This window comes from Diplodia corticola (assembly GCF_001883845.1).
Source record: "Diplodia corticola strain CBS 112549 chromosome Unknown scaffold1, whole genome shotgun sequence".
Taxonomy (NCBI): domain Eukaryota; kingdom Fungi; phylum Ascomycota; class Dothideomycetes; order Botryosphaeriales; family Botryosphaeriaceae; genus Diplodia; species Diplodia corticola.
In genome coordinates this window covers 949,974-970,025 of record NW_017971480.1, presented here as the reverse complement: position 1 = coordinate 970,025, position 20,052 = coordinate 949,974, and the positions used below count along the sequence as shown (strand labels likewise).

The 20,052-nt window shown below is 56.9% G+C and overlaps 3 protein-coding genes across 3 annotated transcripts; 2 read left to right on the top strand and 1 right to left on the bottom strand.

Annotated features, from left to right (window-relative positions):
• Positions 1 to 582: 582 nt before the first annotated feature.
• Positions 583 to 14,654, top strand: BKCO1_1000303 (nonribosomal siderophore peptide synthase; the record flags this gene model as incomplete). The annotated part of the gene is made up of 3 exons (XM_020269686.1): positions 583 to 1,044; positions 1,095 to 3,876; positions 3,913 to 14,654. The coding sequence occupies 3 exons, from the start codon at positions 583 to 585 to the stop codon at positions 14,652 to 14,654; spliced, it is 13,986 nt and encodes a 4,661-aa protein (XP_020135666.1).
• A 1,431-nt stretch (positions 14,655 to 16,085) lies between these two features.
• BKCO1_1000302 (rna polymerase ii subunit a domain phosphatase ssu72) lies at positions 16,086 to 17,122 on the bottom strand (the record flags this gene model as incomplete). Its single annotated transcript, XM_020269685.1, has 2 exons — positions 16,086 to 16,743; positions 16,929 to 17,122. 2 exons carry the CDS (start codon positions 17,120 to 17,122, stop codon positions 16,086 to 16,088), a joined length of 852 nt encoding a protein of 283 aa, XP_020135667.1.
• Positions 17,123 to 18,404: 1,282 nt separating this feature from the next.
• BKCO1_1000301 (sh3 domain-containing protein) lies at positions 18,405 to 19,904 on the top strand (the record flags this gene model as incomplete). Its single annotated transcript, XM_020269684.1, has 1 exon — positions 18,405 to 19,904. One exon carries the CDS (start codon positions 18,405 to 18,407, stop codon positions 19,902 to 19,904), a length of 1,500 nt encoding a protein of 499 aa, XP_020135664.1.
• Positions 19,905 to 20,052: the final 148 nt, after the last annotated feature.

Genomic DNA, 20,052 nt, shown 5'->3' with positions numbered 1-20,052 from the left:
CCACACACCAAACAATCTCGGATTTGCGTGGGGGCATCACCACCTCCGATCCTTCGCTCCGTACCTTCCACGCGCGCCCACACACGTCCGGGGCGTCCAGGGCGTCCAGGGCAGCCGCCTCCCGCGCGGACGTCTGACCGAGCTAGCACTGTTTCCGGACACGCCGCGGGCCAGCACCTCCAGCGAGCAGGCGCCATGACACCAGCCCGCATGCACGGCAAATTGGGCGGGAGGGTCGTGATGGCTGTGGTCTCATTCCGGGGCGCCTGGGACGGCTACCAGCCTGCCGAGCTCCCACAGGCCCATTCCGCCTGCTGCAGCGCGACATCGGCCCAGCCAAGTGACGGAGATGCGACCCTGCTGCGGCAAGATTGAAGCTCGTGTGTAGCTTGGCCCTGTCGAGCTTCTCCAGATTCGTTTTTCTCTGGACCACATGGCTGCCGTATTGGAATATATCCCGCGCTCTATGTAACCAAGGTCCCAGAAATCTCATCAGATCCCAACTCGTCGACCTACACTTTAGAGCTCTGCACCCCGCAGGCCTCAGCCCGCAGCCTCTTTGCAGCAATTGGTTTTGCATCCATGTCGTTCTCCACGAGCTTTCCCGCCCTCGATACGCTGTATCGCCCGCCCTTAGCGGCCGGGCAAGCCGGGATCAGCAACGGCCTGGGAGGCACCGCGGAACTGCACCATGACAACAAGCCTGCAGATTTTGCTTGGAACAAAGCAACCCTCGCCCGCGGCTCTGTTGCTCTGACTGCAGATACTGTTCTTGAGGCAGGCGCGCGTCTCATAGCAGCTTTCACCGGCGAGGATGACGTAGTCTTCCACTACTCTTTGCCTCCCGCCGTCTCCAGCTCCGTCGAGCAAGCGCCGGAGAGATTCGGTATTGCCACGGCTGTCGTTGAATACGACGCTGCTGAGCGCGCCAGATCATGCACCATCACCACATACCCAGGTCCCCAGCATTCCTACGGTGATGCTCAGACCGACTTCGCCGTCGATGTCCTTGAAAATGGACAGACGGCAACTTTCTCCACCAAGGTGCGTTCCGCTTCATTGTTTCACGTGATTCGAGCTGACACCGTCTGCAGCCATTCGTTTTGCGAGTGGAGCTCGGATCCAAAATCCAGCTTAGCATTCATTACTATAGACAACTGATGTCTCCTACCATTGGCCAATCGATGCTCAACTTTGTCATTGACTACTTGACATCGAGCTCTTACACTGCACCACCAAAAGACAAGCAGGCAGCTATCTGGTCAAAACTCAACTACCCTTGTCTTTCCCAGCCGCCGCGCCTCCTTGAAGATCAAAATCACGGTCATTATGACATCGGGCCGGCTTTGCTCCACTCCGCCTTCAGACGGCGGGCGAAGGACCATCCCAACCGCCCAGCCTTGGACTTCCTGGTATCCATTTCCCCCGTGTCGCCCGCAGTTCACGATATCTATACCTATTCCGAGCTGGACAGGCTCACGGATGCGCTGGCTGCGTGCATAAGGTCCAAAATTCCCGCGAGCGATAAGCAATCGGTTATCCCAGCCATCATCTCCTCATCGGCTGAACTGTACGTTTGTTGGCTTGCTACTATCAAATCTGGCTGCGCCTTCTGTCCTGTCTCTCCAGAAGCACCAGCGGATCAACTCCTTTACGTCTTCCAGGATGTTGAGGCATCGCTCCTTCTAGGTCGCGGTCCTAAGGAAGGAGCCTTATCGGGAGCCCTCGACGATGCCTTTACTTGGGTCGATGCGACCGCTTTCATTGACGAATGGCGCTCCACTGGCAGGAAGTCGGCCGATGCCACGATTCTCCCTCCCATCGATGAGAATGACCTTGCCTATGTTATGTACACCAGCGGATCTACTGGAAGACCAAAGGGAGTCAAGATCACTCATCACGCTGCAGCGTGCTCAGTTGCTTCCCATTCCCTCTACCTCTCTTCTCGGTCGACTTCCATCCCTGCCCGTTGGTTCCAGTTCGCAGCACCCACCTTCGACCCCTCTGTCATGGAAATCTTTGTCACATTTTCCACTGGCAGCACACTGTGCTCCGCTGAGCGCCAAACAAGCTTGACAGATCCCGAAACGACCATCACAGAGCTGCGTGCCACCGTTATGATGGCAACGCCAAGTATGGCAGCTATCCTGAACCCGCACAAAGTGCCTACGTTGAAGGACCTCTGGGTCATGGGCGAAGCCGTCAACCGCAGGGTTATCGACAACTTCTCTACCGACTCTCCGACCCGCATTGAACGTCATGGCAACAGCACTGCCATCTCACCCGAAGGCTTGCTCAACGCCTACGGTCCGACTGAAGGCTCTATCAACTGCACTGTGGTATCAAATTTCTCGGTCCACGACAGAGGATCCATCATTGGAAAGCCGCTCCCCACCTGCGCCATGTTCGTCATCGATGCTGCAGAGAAAGATGCTGTCGTCATGCCTCTAGGCTTCCCCGGTGAGCTGGTAATCGGCGGCCCGCAAGTGTCTGCAGGATACTTGAACCGGCCTGAAGAGACTGCGAAGGCTTTCCTCGAGAGCGAAGAGTATGGCAGACTTTACCGGACTGGTGATCGTGCCAGAGTTGTGCAAGATAGGGATGGCAGTCTCACCATCGAATACCTCGGTCGTCTTACCACCGACCAGGTGAAGCTGAGCGGAAGGCGTGTCGAGCTCGGCGATATTGAGGCGGTTGTCGAGAAAGTGGATGGCGTGAGGGAGGCTGTGGTCGTGGCACACAAGCCATTCGGTGGCGGACACGGTAGTGAGCAGGTGGTCGCTTGTATCCTACCACACGCTGACGCTGTCCAAGAGCTTCTGGTCAAGTCTTGCCAAGCCGCAGCTGACAAGTGGCTCCAACCCCATATGCGGCCGTCCAAGTACTTTTTCTTCGGAGACATCCCTCGCTCTCGTTCCGGAAAGATCGATCGCCGCTCCATGGGAAAGCTGGTTGAAGAGCGTTGGTCGACCGTTGCGGCACCCGCAACGACTGACAGGCCTATGAGCGAAGACATCGTTCTGGATGAAGCCGTAAAACAGCTTGTCTTCACTGGGGTTGCAGATGTTACGGATATCTCAGCCGATGACATCTCTTCCTCTGCAGAACTGCTCTCGTACGGATTTGATAGTCTACGAGCAATGCGGTTCCTACAGAGAGCCCGCGAGCTGGGTTTACAGAGATTGACCGTCGGCGATGTTGTCACCTGCCGCACTTTCAAAGACTTGGTTGTGAAGCACATGAAGACACCCGAGCTGGGGCAAGAAGTCAGCAGTTCTGATATTTCTCCTGATGCCTGGAATACTGCTGCAGCGGCCTTTCAGCATAAGCACGAAGAGGAATGCGCAAGGTCCCTCGATGTGCCGACCGAAGTTTTCGAGAAAATTCTACCCACTACGTCAACTCAATCAGGTATGCTCGCAAGCTTTTTGCGTAGTCTGATCGACCCCGCGGAACAGGGTGTCAAACACTACATCAACCACTCGGTGTACGAAGTGCCAAGCGGCCATGACCTCAGTGCTGTCCGAGATGCTTGGCTAGAGGCTCTGCACAACGGAGATGCATTCAGGATGGCCTTCGTCTCTGTGGATGACGACCTAGCGCCCTTCGCTCAATGTGTCTTCAAGGCATCGTGCCCTCGGGGCCAGGTCCAAGCTACGTCGTACCGCTGTGAATCAGACGATGAGTTTTCCAACCTTGTATCCAGGGCGCTGGAAGAGGCTGAGTCTTCTATCGTTTTGGATCGGCCACCTCTGAGCCTCGCTATTGTGCAGTCACCCAACCGCGCTGGGGTTATACTTAGCCTGTTCCATGCCATATTCGATGGCGGCTCCCTACAGCTGCTGGTGCAGGATGTGGAGGACCGATTCTTTGGCCGTGAGTCTGCCAACAGATCGCATATTGATGTGGCAGTTGATCGCCATTTCCGCGCGGACCGCGAAGGTGCGAAGAAGTATTGGCTGAAAAAGTTGGAGGACTGTGCACCGACTACATTCCCTGCTCTTTCCCGCCTGCAGCCGCGGTATCTATCCAAAGGTCCTCGTGTTTCCTCCGTGCTGTCAGAGATCACTTTGAACGATCTGCAGAGTGCTTCGAAGGCATCTCAAATATCATCCCTTGCGGTCCTCCAGGCAGCCTGGTCCATTGTCCTGTTTGGCTACACTGGGGCCAAGGCCGATGTTGTCTTCGGTAGCGTTGTTTCGGACAGGTACAGTCAGGAGACGGCAGACTGTCTTGGTCCAACCTTCGTTACTGTTCCCATTCGCGTGTCTGCGCACTCTGACGTGCCCGTGAAGGATGTCACCAAGCGTCTCACCCTTCAAAACACCGAGGCTATTCAACACCTTCATACTCCGCTCAGTTCCCTAGTCACCTCGGAGGGCCGTCTGCATTACGATACGTTGCTTGCCTTTCAGAGCTTCCCCGGTGGTGCTGCTGGGAGCGATTTGTGGAAGTCCATCGAATACCCGCCCATGGGGAATGACTTTGCCGTCATGCTTGAGATCTGGCCCACCGAGAATGGACAGCTTTTGCTCAAGGCAACTTATGAGCACAAGTGCCTCGACGACGTCGCAGCGCACACCATGCTGATGCAACTCGAAGGCGCCATTACTTTCATCCTGGAGAATCCCAATGAATCGTTCCTGCATGGTCGCTTCGCTAGCGGGGCAGAGCTTCTTTCCGCGTTTCCTGAAACCGCAAAGGCAGACACTACCGGTGAGGTTATGCTGCTGCATGGCCCGTTCGAGAAGCTTGCCGCTGAGACTCCGGATAAGCTGGCGCTTGACTTCTTCTACGGCCTTGACTCTGACGCAAAGCGAGTTAAGTGGACATTTTCTGAGCTCAACGAGAAGGCCGACGCTCTAGCTCGCCACCTCGTCGCTAAGTTGGGCTCCCTTGCAGATCGCGTTGTTCCAATCTGTATGGAGAAATGTCCGGAGCTGTACGTGGCTATCTTGGGTATCCTGAAGGCTGGCGCAGCGTGGTGCCCCATCCACCCTGATTTCCCTCCAAAGCGCCAGCATGACCTCATCGCCCGTGCTGACGCTTCTCTTGTCATCTTGGCTCATTCAACGGCTACCATCGATGCTTCCGCTATTCCGGAGGACGTCGAAATTCTGAACATTGCTGTTCCTCTGCCGGACAGCGAAATGAATGTCGCAGCTGTTCTCCCTGCCCCCGAGCCCCAGAATCTGGCATACTTGATCTTCACGAGTGGTACAACCGGTCCTCCCAAGGGTGTTCCTATCGGCCACAAGGCTGCTGCTTCGGCGATGCGCGCCCTTTGTGAGGTCATTCCATCCGACACCAGGACTGGAACCGTTCGTGGCCTGCAATTCTCCCAGTACACATTCGATGTGTTCGTTGAGGACTTATTCGAGATCTGGAGGATGGGCGGCACAGTGGTATCAGCACCAAAGGAGCTTATGCTTGGCTCCTTCGTCCAACTTGCCAACTACTCCAAGGCTACTCATGCGCACCTTACTCCGGCCTTCGCCAGCGCCGTCGCCCGTGATAACCTCGAAACCATGGAGGTGATTACCATGATTGGCGAGAAGCTCAATCAGCCTGTCGCAGATGACTGGGGTAACAACATGCGCGCCTACAATACCTACGGTCCTGCCGAGGCGGCTGTTGTCTCTACTGTTGAGCAGTTCGGTCCTGGCGGCCACAGCCAAGTCAAGAGCTCCAACGTCGGCGTTCCACTTGCATCTGTCGGCGCCTACGTTATTCAAGATGGCCGCGCCGTCATGCGTAATGCCATTGGTGAGCTGGCGTTGTCCGGCGACCAGCTGTCCTACGGGTACTGGAAGGATTCTGACAAGTCGAACGAGAAGTTCATCTGGTGCGAGAGCCTTCAGCGCACCGTCTACCTCACCGGCGATCTAGTCAGGCAGCTTGGCGACGGTTCCATCGATTTCGTGGGCAGGGATGATGACCTGGTAAAGATTGCGGGTCAGCGTGTGGAGCTGAGCGAGATTGCATACTTCCTCCGCGCCAGCCACCCTGCTGTGCAGCAAACCGAGATTCTGTACCTGGAATCACAGAAGAGGTCTGGTAGAGTTGTTGTTGCCTTCTTGGCCGTTCCAGGCTTCGGCGGCGGCGAGGGTGAAGACGCCGCTATCGTCAAGGTAGCGGAGGACAGCGCGGGCAGGCTCCTGCCCGCCCACATGATTCCAGACTTCTTTATCGTTCTGCCAACTATCCCGCGTACGCCTTCGGCAAAGGTAGATCGCCACGCCCTTAAGCGCATTTTCTACGATCATGAGAACACCCGCGTCAAGGAGGTTGTGGAGGATGTTTCGGCTGTTGAGTGGCGGGAGGCCAACCCCGTCCTGGTCGATGCGCTGGCCCAAGTCACCGGTGCTCCCAAGGAATCCATCAAGCCGAGCAGCACCCTGGCCGCTTTAGGGATTGACTCCATTGGAGCTATCCGACTTGCCGCAAAGATGAACGCTGCACAGGGCTCTCTTTCTGTCCTGGATGTCCTGCGCTGCAAGACTATTTCCGACATTGGCTCCTTCACAGGCCAGAAGGAGGCCCGCCTGGGCTTGGCTCAGAATATGAAAGACTTTGACAATACTTGGGCTGCTCCCGTTGCAGCTTATTTAGGACACGGGGGTTTCAAGGTCGCCCCTGCGAGCGTGCTTCAAGAAAGCTTGCTTGGCGAGTCCATGCAGAACCCACAGTCGTATTGGAGCAACCACTTCTTCAATCTTGATGGCAGCATCGATCTACAGCGTCTGAGAGACGCATGGCTACAGATTGCTCAGGAGACTGAGTCTTTGCGAGCAGGCTTCGTTCCCAAAGCCGCTCTACCAAAGCCTGGTTCCGCACCCAATGTGGACTCCATATTCCTGCAAGTCGTCTACGAAGAAGCGCGTGTCAGCTGGGTTGTTCAACCCGTCGAAAAAGGCAATTTGATGGAAACTGCTAGAGATGTCTCTGTGCAGACCGCCCGGCGCCACCAGGATTCGGTCTTCAGACACCCTCCGTGGGCTGTGAACATTCTGGAGCATGGAGAGGCACGGACTATGGTCGTGAGCATTCACCATTCCCTCCATGATGGCCCTTCTCTGGACTTCATTATTGCCGAGCTTGGCGCCAAATACAACGCCCATGCCACAAAGCCTCGCTGCCAACTTCTCGAGGCTCTCGCCATTGCAAGCACGGATGCCGATCTGCAAGCTACGGAGGCTTTTTGGGAGAAGGAACTCCAGGGAATTTCCAGTGACATATCCGAGGGACCAGGAGCCAAGATAAGCAAAGATGCCAGTCCTGCTGGAATGCGCACGACCGACCATGTATCCTCACTCTCAAAGAAGGAGCTGCAGGATGCAACCCGCCGTCTTGGCGCAAGCTCCATCGCAGCTGTGATCCGTGCTGCTTGGGGTTTCAGCTTGGCTGAGTTCTGTGAGTCTCCAGACATGGTATTCGCGGAAGTCCTCTCGGACCGCGTCATGGATGCCAGACTGGAGACGGCCATTGCTCCGCTCATTTCCGTCGTCCCCGTTCCTTTCCGTGCTAGAGGCACTGGAAAAGAGCTTATATCCGAACAGAACAGGATTTCGCGCGACACTTGGGACCATCGTCACGTCAGGCCCGGAACTGTGAGAAGAATCCTTCAGCGTCCCGTTGATCAGCCTCTGTACCCAGCCGTTTTTGTTTTCCACCCTGACGGCGATGCTTTTAATGCCCATACCCAGTACTCCTGGACCAAAGCTGAGGATCTCGTGCTCAACGTTGAGCATGCCATGGCCTTCAACGTGTGGCAGGTCGATGAGAACATTACCCTTTCCTTCTCTGCGGCAAACGATGTTATGAGCGAGCAGCATCAGACCCTTTTCGTCCGCCAGGTGGATGCATTGCTGTCGGCAATGATCAGTCACCCAGATGTTGAGGTAGCAGATCTCACGAACTTTTTCCCAGATGACTTGAAGTCTGTCACGAAGCCTCGCCCCGACACGCTCTGCCCAGCGAAGGTTGATCCTACTTGGTGGGTTGATCACTTCGCAAAGGAGCATCCTGACTGGAAGGCCGTTGAGATTGCAACGCAGATCTGGCCAGAGGCTGAGTCTGTCTCGTGGACTTACAAGGAACTAGACACATACGCCAACCGTGTCGCTGCTTATATCAACAAATACGGCAGCGGGGGTGGAAGTGTGGCCCTCTGCATGCCCCGTACACTTGAGGCCTTCGGTATCATTTATGGTATCTTCAAGTCTGGCCAGACCTACCTGCCTCTGGAAGAGAGCTTGCCCCTCGACCGTAAGATGTTCCTTTGCCAGGACAGCAACGCTTCCCTGCTATTCACCACTGCGGATCTTTTCGAGGTTTCCCCAGAGTTTGACGACCAAACCTGCAAGGTCGTGGACGTCGAAACGGCCGGCTTCCAAGATGAGCTCACTACCTTCGATAGCAAGCCTGTGCCCATCACCTACGATCCCGGCGCCAATGCTTACGTTCTGTATACTTCTGGATCCACAGGCAAGCCTAAGGGGGTTCTGGTAAGCAGACAGAACCTGGCCTCGTTCATGGACGCTCAGTCCGAGTTCATCTGCGACGTTGTTCCGGCGACCAAGACCTTGGGCGGCACTGGAAAGTATCTCAACCTCGCCAGCAGAGCTTTTGATGTCCATATCGGAGAGATGTTCCTCTCTTGGAGACATGGTCTGACTGCCATCACTGCCCGCCGCACTCTCCTTCTCGATGACCTAGCAGCTGCGCTCAGGAACCTGAGAATCACTCACGCCAGTTTCGTGCCGTCGCTGCTTGATCAGACTGGCCTGACTCCGGACGACGCTCCTGAACTCGTGTTCCTTGGTGTTGGCGGAGAGAAGATGACCGAAAAGACGCGAAAACTTTGGGGTGGCCACGACCGCGTCGGCCTCATCAACGCCTACGGCCCAACCGAAGTCACCGTTGGCTGCTGTTCTGGCCGTCTCTGGCCCAATTCCGACCCGAAAAACATTGGAAGCCCGCTAGGAGATTCCGTTGGCCACCTCTTCCGTCCCGGTACCAACACATATGTCAGGCGTATGATGCCTGGTGAACTTTGTTTCACTGGTAGTCTGGTTGCGAACGGCTACCTCAACCGCCCTGATGCTGCAGGCTTTGTGGAAAACTTCAACGGCGAGCGTATGTACAGGACGGGTGACATTGTTCGCTTGATGCCGGACAACAGCATAGAATTCCTGGGTCGGAAGGACGACCAAGTCAAGATCAGAGGTCAGCGAGTTGAGCTGGGCGAGATCTCCGAGGGCGTCAGGGTTTCTTCGTCTGAGCCGGTCAACGTCGCCACACTTCTTTTGAAGCACGAGGAGCTCTCTCGTCCTCAATTGATCGCTTTCGTCGCCAGCGAGAAGGACATCAAGGTTGCAAAAGAGAAAAAGGAAGAATGCAGGTTCCTCGACGAGCGATTCGAAGCCATGAATGCAAGCGTCCGTCCGAACTGCCAGAAGATCCTCCCAGCGCACATGGTTCCCGACCTCTTCATTCCCGTCAACGTCATCCCGCTGACTGCAACCTCGGCCAAGGCGGATACCAAGCTTCTCAATACTCTGTTTTCATCCATCCCCGTTGCTAGGCTCATGGCCGGTAGCCATAAGCCTGTCGGTGCACCCGCCGTCAGTAACAGACCATGCACGGCAGAAGAGGAAACTATTGCAAGTATCCTCAAGGCTCTCATCGCTGATGAGTCGCGTGAGATACGACCGGACACATCCATCTTCGAGCTTGGGATTGACAGTCTCAGTGCCATCAGCCTTTTCATGAAGCTGAAGGAGGTCGGATATGAATGCAGTGTGGCTAACGTCCTGACCCACCCCACGATCGAGCAGCTGGCGACATTGCCCCACAAGGACAAGCAGCAGACAGGCGGCATTTCTCTTGAACAGATCCGACAACAACTCGCACAAATTGAGACCGACTACCGCGAAGACCCGGCGCCACCTATTCCTTCCAACCTCGTGCAAGCAGTTCGGCCTTGTCTTCCGCTCCAAGAGATCATGGTCGCTCGATCTGCTGACTCCGGTGACGACAGCAATTCATTCTATGTCAATCACATCATGCTCCAGATTGCCGGCGGCGTCGACATTGAAAAGTTCTGCCGCGCGTGGGAGGCGACCGTGGCTGAGAACGAAGTCCTACGTACATGCTTCTGGTTCTCGGGTGATCACTTCCGCCAGATTGTGCTTCACCCAGATGCTGGTAAAATCGCGTGGGGTTTCGCGAGGGCAGAGGATGACACCCCATCCCAGACCGTTCTGTCGCAGCTCTACCCTCGAATCCGTCAGGATATCGTCCAAAACCTGTCTACCAAGCCGCCAGTTCGCTTCACATTCGGCGTCTCAAGAGGCGGTCAACGTACTGCTCTCCTGATATCCATCCACCATGCGCTCTACGATGGTGAATCGCTGGGTATGCTCTTTGAAGAGGTTCACAAACGATACCACGACTCCGCTCCGGACCCCAGAGAGAGCCCCGGATCCCTTGTCGAGTACATCACCTCTCGAGACAAGGAGAGTGCGAAGAAGCACTGGTCCGGCTTGCTTGAGAACTGGCAACAGACACGCCTTGTCGCATCGGATAGTATCGACCATAACGCTCCGGTCACCATCAAGTACCGTACTTTTAGTGCCAGTCTGACCTCCATTGAAGCCGTTGCTTCTCGGCAGAAACTTACCGTTGCTGCTGTCTTGCAAGCCGCATTCGGCACAGCTCTGGCGCAGATGTTGGGCACGAACGACATCATCTTTGGTGCCGTCCTTTCCGGCCGCGCCGTACCAGTCAAGGATGTCAACCGGATCCTGGCACCTTGCATTACCACCATTCCGCAACGCGTCAATCTGTCTAAGCTTGGCACTACCCTACAGGATGTATTCGCCACCTTCCAGAAGCTCAGTTATGAGAGCCTGGAGTATCAGCACAGCTCTGCCCGGGACATTCAAGTTTGGGTCGGCGCTGACCGTCCCCTGTACGATACTTTGTTCTCGTTCGCCCGTGCGCCAGAGCAAACGATCGATTACGATTTGTGGGAGGAGATTGAAAGCGACATGCCAATGGATTCGTCGCTTGCAGTTGAGGTCGAATCCGACTACGAGAGCGACAAGCTGAATATGGCCGTTGGCTGCACAGCCGCCTTCGGTGACGGCGTCAAGGCGGAGGAGATGCTTGAGAGGATCGAGATGCTCGTCGACACCGTCCTCAACGGCGACGCACTTCCGCTTGCTGACCTGGGCATCTCTGTGGAGTCGCCCTCTGTTGATGCAACCAATAAGAAGATGACTACCTGGGATGAGGCCACTTGGTCTGAGGAGGAGAAGATCATCAGACAACTCGTCGCAGACTTTGCCCAGGTTTCGTCGGATAGCGTAAGCAAAAACACGTCGTTTTTGCACATCGGTATTGACTCGATTACTGCTATTCGCTTTGCCAGAAAGCTCCGTGAGCATGGGTACAACCTTTCATCGGCAGACGTCATGCGCAACAGCTGCGTCGGCGCACTTTGTTTCCACTTCAAGCCAGAGACGGTTCAGGCTACTGCCAACAACAGAGGTGGAAGACAAGATTCTGTGTTTGAGGCTCACCAGCCTGAGCTCGAGATCCCGGCCTCGGTCAAATTGAGAGAGGGCGATATTATTGAGGCTGTCTACCGCTGCACTCCCCTGCAGGTCGGTATGCTGACTCAGACATTGGGTCTCGATGGACGCCTCTACGTTCACCACCATACGCTTCGCCTGTCTCCCGATGTAGATCTCGCCAAGTTCAAGGAGGCATGGGAGAAGAGCGTTCGCCAAATCGACGTTCTCAGAACTTCATTCCATCGCTCGGGTACCGAGTGGGTAGCCGTCGTCCATGAGAACTTTGTTCCCCGGTGGAGAGAGGTGTCGACGTCCGACATGGATGCGGCGCTGCAGAATCTCCAGCACACAACGGCCTTCCATGAGGAAAGTCAATTCAACGAGCCCCCAGTCAAGGTAACCGTTTTCTCGGATGGCAGCTCCGTTGTCTTCTCAGCATCAATGCACCATGCGTTGTATGACGGCATGTCCGTACCCATTCTCTTCCAGCAACTCACCGACAATTACTTCGGCAAAGATGTCAATCCCTCTGCTCCATTCCACCAAGCGGCAAAGATTATGACTGCCAACCAGAAAGCGGCCATAGATTTCTGGAGCAACAAGCTCGGGGGATACAGGAGCATCAGCATACCGCTCACCGAGGAAGAGACCAGATCCAAGCGAATGACGCTGGCTAGCATCGATATTACGGACATCTCTAGACCCCGGGAGAAAAGCTTCAGTGTCCAGAATATCACTCTCCTGGCCTTCGCCAAAGCTCTTAGTAGCCTTGTCCAGCGTCGCGATGTCGCCTTCGGCATGGTACTGGCTGGCAGAAGCCTGGAGCTGGAGAACGCCGACACTATCATCGGGCCCACCTTCAACACCGTGCCGTACCGCATTCGCCTGGCTAATCCTCTCTCTTCAAACGAGATCCTTCTACAACAGCTGCAGCAGCTGACTATCGACGGCATCGAGTTCCAGCATGCTTCCTTCGCTGACGTTCAGAATCGCTGGCGCCAGGCTTCCAACACCACCGATGCAACGCTTACAGACAGTCTGTTTGTATTTCAGAAGGTGAACTCGAGTACCGTTGAGAACTCGCAGAGCATCTGGCAGCCCTACGAGACGGAGGAAGTGTCCGTGCCTTCTGAGTACAAGATGAACTTTGAAGTCGAGCACGGCGACCAGAGTTTGGTCGCCCGCGCTTATTCGCGTCTCGGGAAAGATCGCCTCGACGCCTTCCTGTCCACCTTCCGAGATGCTGTACAGGATATTGTCGAGCACCCTAGCCGCTACGTCACTGCGTGCCCACCTGGACTGCGCAGCCTGCCACTCGAATCCGCGGCTGAAGAAGAGGAAGCTATCACTTGGGACGATCCGGCGGTCCAGCGCTATGCTGAAACCGTGCGCTGTGCCATGTCCCGTGTCGTCAATGTTCCCATTGAGAGCATCGAGCTGTCTACAAACATCTTCTCCATCGGTCTGGACTCGATTGCTGCCATTCAAGTAGCCTCGCAGTGCCGCAAGGCAGGATTCCGTATCGGTGTGGCCGACATCATCGCAGGCGTTACTCTGGGTCGTATTTGCAGAGCTATCGCCTCCATCAACAGTGCTCAAGAGTATACTGCCCCTGCCGAGAAGGTTGCACCCGTCCTTGTGCCTGAAGAGGAATCCACCGTGCTCGCCAAGTTAAACGTCACCAAAGACGAAGTCGAGGCTATCATGCCCGCTCTGGCCGGCCAAGACTACCACATCGCCAGCTGGTTGGCTTCCGGACGCACGCTGTACGAGCCGACCTGGACTTTCAGGGCTACAAAACGCCTCGATACCGACAAGCTTGGCCAGGCGTGGCACGCTCTTCAAGAAAGGCATTCCATAATGCGCACAGCCTTCGTCACCGCCAGACCTGACCAGACCATGCAAGTCGTGCTCAAGCCCTCGAAGATTGTCTCCAGTACCTTCACGATCGAAGAGGCCACCGGTGAACTTGAAGAAATTGTCAAGACCGCCGTAAAGCGCATCTCCCACACGCCATCTGACCTCTTCACACCTCCGGTCCGCCTACACCTTGTTCGCAGTAGCAGTGAGACGGGAGATGACGCAGACGCTCTCCTGATTACCATGCACCACACCACTTACGATGCGTGGACCATGTCTCGCTTGATAGCCGATCTACTCCACACATACTCAGGCAAGACGCCGGACTCGTCTCCGCCGCAGTTCGCAGACCTGGTCGCCTTCACGCAGCGCTCACTCGCCGCTCTCGACCAACGCGCCTTTTGGCGCCAGCACCTCGACGGTTGCTCGCCCACAATCATTCCGCCAGTCACCGGCGACGGCACCGACGATCCAAAAGACCGCTCTCAAACCTTCGTCATGGCATCGAGCACCGCGCTCTCGCTCCGCGCCGCCGAAGAAGCGGCCAAGACGGCCGGCAGGCAGCTGCACACGCTCGTGCTCCTCGCCTTCGCGCGCGCCCTGGCAACGGCCACGGCGTCGGCCTCGCCCACCTTCGGCTTCTTCCAGCTCGGCCGCGCCGCCTCGTTCGACGGCATCGAGGCCGTCAGCGGGCCGACGGTCAACCTGCTGCCCCTGGGCGTGCGCGCCGTCCGCGAGCGCGACGCGCGCGAGCTCGTCGACGAGCTGCTCGCGAAGCTGGCGGAGCGGATGCCGTTCGAGCAGAGCAGGTTGAGGGACGTGGCGGCGTGGGTGGGTGGCGACGACACGCAGGCCCAGATGCCTTTCAACGCCAGCTTGAACCTGCTGTGGCACGACGATGTCGTCGGGAGAGAGTTTGGCGGCGAGGAGAGGCTGCTGGAGCCGTTGCTGGTCGGTGTGCCGACGGATTTTTCGGCGAACGCGGTGATTGAGGGGGAGACGGCTGTGGATGGGTTGGATTACGGTTGGGTGCGGGAAGGGCAGCTGTTTGTGGATGTGGGCCCTGATAGGGAGTGCGATGGGATCAAGTTCGGTGTCAGGTGCGATGGGAGGCTGATGGGAGAAGAGGGCGTGAGGACGTTCGTGGCGGTATTTGAGAGGGAGATTGGGGAGGTGGTAAGGGCGTTCGGTGCGTCGGAGGCACAGGATTGAGGGCTGTGTTTGGTAAATGTTGAAGTGAAGACAGGCGGGTGCGTATTGGAAGGGTTTAGGGGTGAGGGAGTTTCGTGGGGCTTGAGTTGTGAGTTTTCTCGAATGCTGGCAATGGTTGCAACTCAATGGAAATAGATAGTGGTGTGCTTGCGAGAGTTTAATGAAAGCGTAGATAAGAAAATTCTCAACGCTCTTAACTTTAATAGCGCCGTGACCAAAAGCCTTTTTTTTTCTTTTTCAGGAAACGCCCCGGCCGTAGGAGAATTTTGGATGAAGAGCTCTTGTAGTTGTAGGTTAGGATTTAATAGTGGCCATGATTGTAAATAATTGAGTAACGTTGTGTACTAGAATAGAATGAGAGTGTCCGACGGGCCGACAAGAGGTTCGGTGTGTTAGTGGAAGATTTAGAACGGGCTCGAATATGACCAAACACCAGGCTCACCTCCTCGACGCACAACACCCAACGCAAACTCACTGCAACTAAAGTGAAGCAAGCGAATGTTCGGGGCTATACCTTCCAATACAGTGATTTCTCAGACGGACGAAGCACAAGCACATCAATGCCACTCCATCCTGTCGCCACTTCAGTGTCCCGTTCTCAGCACGCGAGCGTCAACGTACACCGATTCCACTCACTGTCGGATGGTTCTAGAGGTGGGGCAGCTGGATCATCTCATGATTTAGTCCCTTTGAGTTTAGTGCTGTTAGAACCGCCGTCTCGTGGTTCCCATGTTACTATCTCGCGGCTGTTACGGCAGCTATCTTTAATTTCCATTGGACGTCAAACATGCCCGGTCACTCTACATTTCTTTGGACCGAGTGGCACAGACTACTACTCCATTCCTGAGTGAGCGAAGTTTGGTGAAAGCGTGATTACGCTTTCACGGACTGCATGACCTCACCTGCGGTTTCACGACTTCATCCATCACTAACTCGCTATGACGTCCCAAAAATCGTCTCATGAGGCACCAGACGATGAATTCATCACCGCGACGAGGCGTGGTTCCGCAGACATGAGCGAACAAGGGCGGAATATGGGATCGTGGGCGATTGTGGGCGCGCATCATGAAACGCGTCGTGAAACGCCGCGGCGGTTGTCGCAGAAACCACGCCGAGTCACTAATTCACGCCGTTGACTAATCCCCGCTAGCCGCAACGCCAATGCCGCGCTCTGTGCAAAGGCAAAAGTCATGGCCAAAGAAACACGGTCCTGCATGAAAAAAAAAAAGAATTGCTGCCAAGACATACAACAAGAGTAGCACTTTTAAACCCCAAACCTTTTTCTCCGCATGTACTATAGTGTAGATTCACAACAGTCTCAACACCGCATTACCATTCATCACGGATACAAAAAGTCCATAGTCATCTAATCATCAAATGTAGCCTACCCCAAACACCAAACGCCTTGCAATGAAAGAACTGCTAGTCGTGCTAGAACCATGCAAGAGTCCAGAGTGCTGGCAGATTCGGCCATTTTTCCTGCCAACTGCCAAGAATATCTGGGACACGCTCATCAAACCCGATTCTGGCACTACCTTGGCCTTGATTCCAACCTTGAGGACCCTTCAATGCTCTTTCCTCCCTGGCGGCATCGTTGAGTCTGGTAGCTAGATCGAGAATGGCCTTGCCACCTACGAGAGCCTCTTCATGGTTGTCTTTGATATCGACGTTGAAGACGTGGACAGGACGATTGAGCGGACTGCCTCTGTTGAGCAAATCATCGACGACGGCATCCCAGCAACGCTCCTCGCAAGTGATGACGACATCCACCACACCACCCTCGACTCCAACGGCACCCTTATCTTCACTGTGATTGACACGGGGTACGCCGACACGCCAGTCTTGCCAACGTTCAGGATAGCGCTTGGTATTGCGATTGCGATCAAGCATGTTGAGGATACCGTTGGCGCGGTACAGTCGAGCATCTTTGCCCTCGAGTTCGCGATACATGGCGTCATAGGTGGTGTTGTTGAAAGCGTAGACGTTTGGCTGGGATATACTGGGACCAGGTAGACGCACGAGAGAGCCGGTGCCGAACGAGATGACGGGGTAATGGGCGGTGGAGAGTTGCAGGTGGGCTTCCATGGATCTGCGGAAGACAGGCTGCGTTAGTTTTGAGCACGCAAGACGAGACACGGGAGAGCAGGAAGCAAGAGCACATGCGAATGGATGCACAGATGTGAATTGATGGCGTGGTATATCTACAATGCGCGAGGGCTCTTTTTGGCGGGTATCCATTGTGGCAGCCTCCTCCCCGACAGCTGTGAGACATACCTGTTGTTGTTGCTGGCACACACGGTACAGAACTTGAGCTTGTAGCTGCTGTCAGGATCACTGCTGGGTGCGGACTGCATTACCGGCGGAGCACCGTCGACGGCCACGACGGGGGAGTCGGTGGACTCATTAGCCGGCGGCGCCGGCGGCGGCGCGGGCGCAGCCTTACCGCGCAGCCGTGGATCGGCAGACATGGCGCAGTGGGTGATGAGGCTGTATGACGTCGTCAGCGTGGTGCAGATGGCGCGGTTGAGACGCGGGATAGCGTGTTGAGGCGTTCAGAAAATTTGCGTATACGGTAGTGGTGTCTCCTCATGGGGATAGGACAGCTCCAATAAAGGGTATCATCATGAAAGGGCGCGTTGGGTTGGCAGAGGGCGAGGCGGGGGTGGCGGGGGACACGTACCTGGAAAAGCTGTTGACGCGCAGGAATGGGACGCGCAGGCGGCGGTGGTGAAGTTGAGCGGCGGCGGGAAGGTCACGTGAAGCGGTCCGGGCGCCTCGCTTGGGCCGGGGCGGCTTTGGCTTCAGTTACAGCAGCGTTGAGCGCGAGACTAACGCCAGGCTAAGGCGGGCAGCGGCGAGTTTGCGCGGCAGCTGGCCAATGGCGCGAGGGGGCGTTGCATCATCGCGGGCGCTGTCGAAGGCGGTCGCGCGCTGACGAAGGCGGGGTCTGGGCGCTGGGCGAGCGAGTCCGTGCCGGCGGCGGACGACGAGGGCGAGCGGTGGCGGGCGCTCGCCGGCGACGGGGCTGGCAAGATGGTTTTGTCGTGTGCTGGTTGTCAGGCGGTACGGTGCTGCGAGGCTCCTGATCAGCGGTGCTCAGCATTCTGAAACGGCCGATCTATTATTAGCCCCCGAACAACACAAGCCCGCCTGCGTCTCGAAGTCTCGGGGCGTCTTGGTCGCATCGCATGCCCTCAGCGCCTTCCCCAGCACCACCGCTCGAGTCCCGGCCACGTCCAGCCTGCCCCAGCGCCCGCACCCCCCGAGCCTTGCCCTGCCGACAAGCCCGCGCGGCTGTCACTGCTAGCGCCCGGCTGGAGCAACCCTTGGCCGCCTCCGCTCAGGCCTGACAGCCCACAAATCCATCACCACCACCGCTCAACACCCACCCGAGCCTTGCTGTCTGCCCTCGCAGGCCCCGGCCAACCCCCCGGCGCCGATTCCATTGGCCCCGTCCGCCCGCCTGCGCGCGACGGCCACGCCCTCCAGCACCGCCCCGCGCCCCGCGCCCCTCGCGCCATTCGCTGTGCCGACCCCAAGCTCGTGCCGCCGCCGACAACACGCGCCAACCCTCGACGCCTCTCTACCGCGTAGCCCACCGCCGCCGCGCCGTCCGTTGTCCTCCCAACACCTCACCGCGGCCGCCTGCCCCGGGGAGACGAGTCGCAGCGCAGCCCGGACACTCGCATTACACACGCCGCGCGTACGCGCCATTGCTGCGTCGACCCGGCGCGCATTCCCGGCGCGCTCATGGCTGCGGTTGTCTCCCCTCAGACCTCGCAGGACTCGGGTTCGCAGGAGATGGCCCCGCAGTCGCCGCCGAATTCGCAATCGGCCAATGCGCTGCCTCCGTTGATAACGTCTCCGCCTGCGCAACCGCCCAATGCCTCCAGCTCACGACCCACCTCGTATGCCAAAAACCGCCTCTCCACCATGTCACAGGTGTCGGCCGCTCCTCCTCGATCGCGCCCGCAGTCGACGGCCTACCCCATCTTCCACTCCAGCCTCAGCTACACCCTCGTCCGCGACTTCGCATACCCGCCCTTCAGCCCCCTGTTCTACGGCCCGCTGCCCGAACAACGCTCCGAGTCGTCAACCCCCGTTAGCGAAGCACAAAGCAGACGCGTGTCGGATCCGTCGCTCTCGTGGGATGGCTCGCGAGGTGGCTGGTCGCTGACGTCGTGGGAGCCCCGGGGCGAACAACTACCCTCGACCAGCTTCGGCGACGGGCCGCCGTGGAGCGAGGACGAAGACCTCCACAGCCCGGTGGTCACGAGTGCGCGCCACCGGAAACACAAGTCCAATTTCGTCGGATTCGACAGCGATCGGGGCCGTAGTGTAGATCGGGGTGCACGGCGGGGCTCTTACCACTCGACAAATGGCGATGGAACCCGGAACTTTTATGTTAGCGACTTCGACGAGGCGGCGAATGGCCCAGGCGGTGAATATATTACTTATCCGGCTGGCGACGAGGGCAATCCAGGCGGGCTGTCGGTCCCATCGTTGCAGGGCCGGCGCCCGAGCTACACGGACGAGGATGGGTTGGCGTACGGATCGGAGGACGACGTGTCCGAGACATCGTCCCAAGGGGGATATGCAGACGAGAGCCGGTACTCGCGGGATTACCAGTTTACCATAGCCTCTCCTGACGAAGAGATGCACGGCAAGGCCGTTGCACTGTTTGACTTTGAACGCGAAAACGACAATGAACTGCCGCTTACAGAAGGACAGATTATCCTGGTCAGTTACCGCCACGGCCAAGGTTGGCTTGTCGCACAAGATCCACGCACCGGAGAGTCCGGCCTAGTGCCGGAAGAATACGTGCGGCTCCTTCGGGACATCGAGGGCGGCTGGAACGGTTTGATGAACGGAGCACAATTTGCGGAGGATCACATGACTGAAATCAACAACGAAGCCGACGCGAATCATGCCGCTCTCACGAGTCCGCCGGGCGAGGCGCTGACGCCCACGCAAAACCACCATCACCGCCGCGACGCCAGCGGGCAGAGCGGGACCTCGGAATACTACACGCCTGTGGTGAGCACATTTTCCACCAGCTCCAAGGACCTGCAAAAGTATCCTCAACACCTGCTTGGCAGTCAGGCGAACACACCGATAGGGGACGGAACGTTTCCACGGAGAGGCAGTAAGGCATCGACCCAACCGAACAGTCCAAAGAAAGAGGATCCAGAAGAGAAGGAATGCAACAAGGAAAAGCGCGAGGAGGCCCAGGCTGCTGGAAGCACCTAGGTACTAGTTGACGATGGTGATACCCAAAGAAGGCAGCCAAGGCTGCCAGGCATTTTGGTCTTGTTTCGAGTTGCATTAGCCGGAGTATCTGCTTTCGGAGTGTTGGCCAATTCCGCAGCGATGCTGTCGGTTGGCTAGTTTATATCTT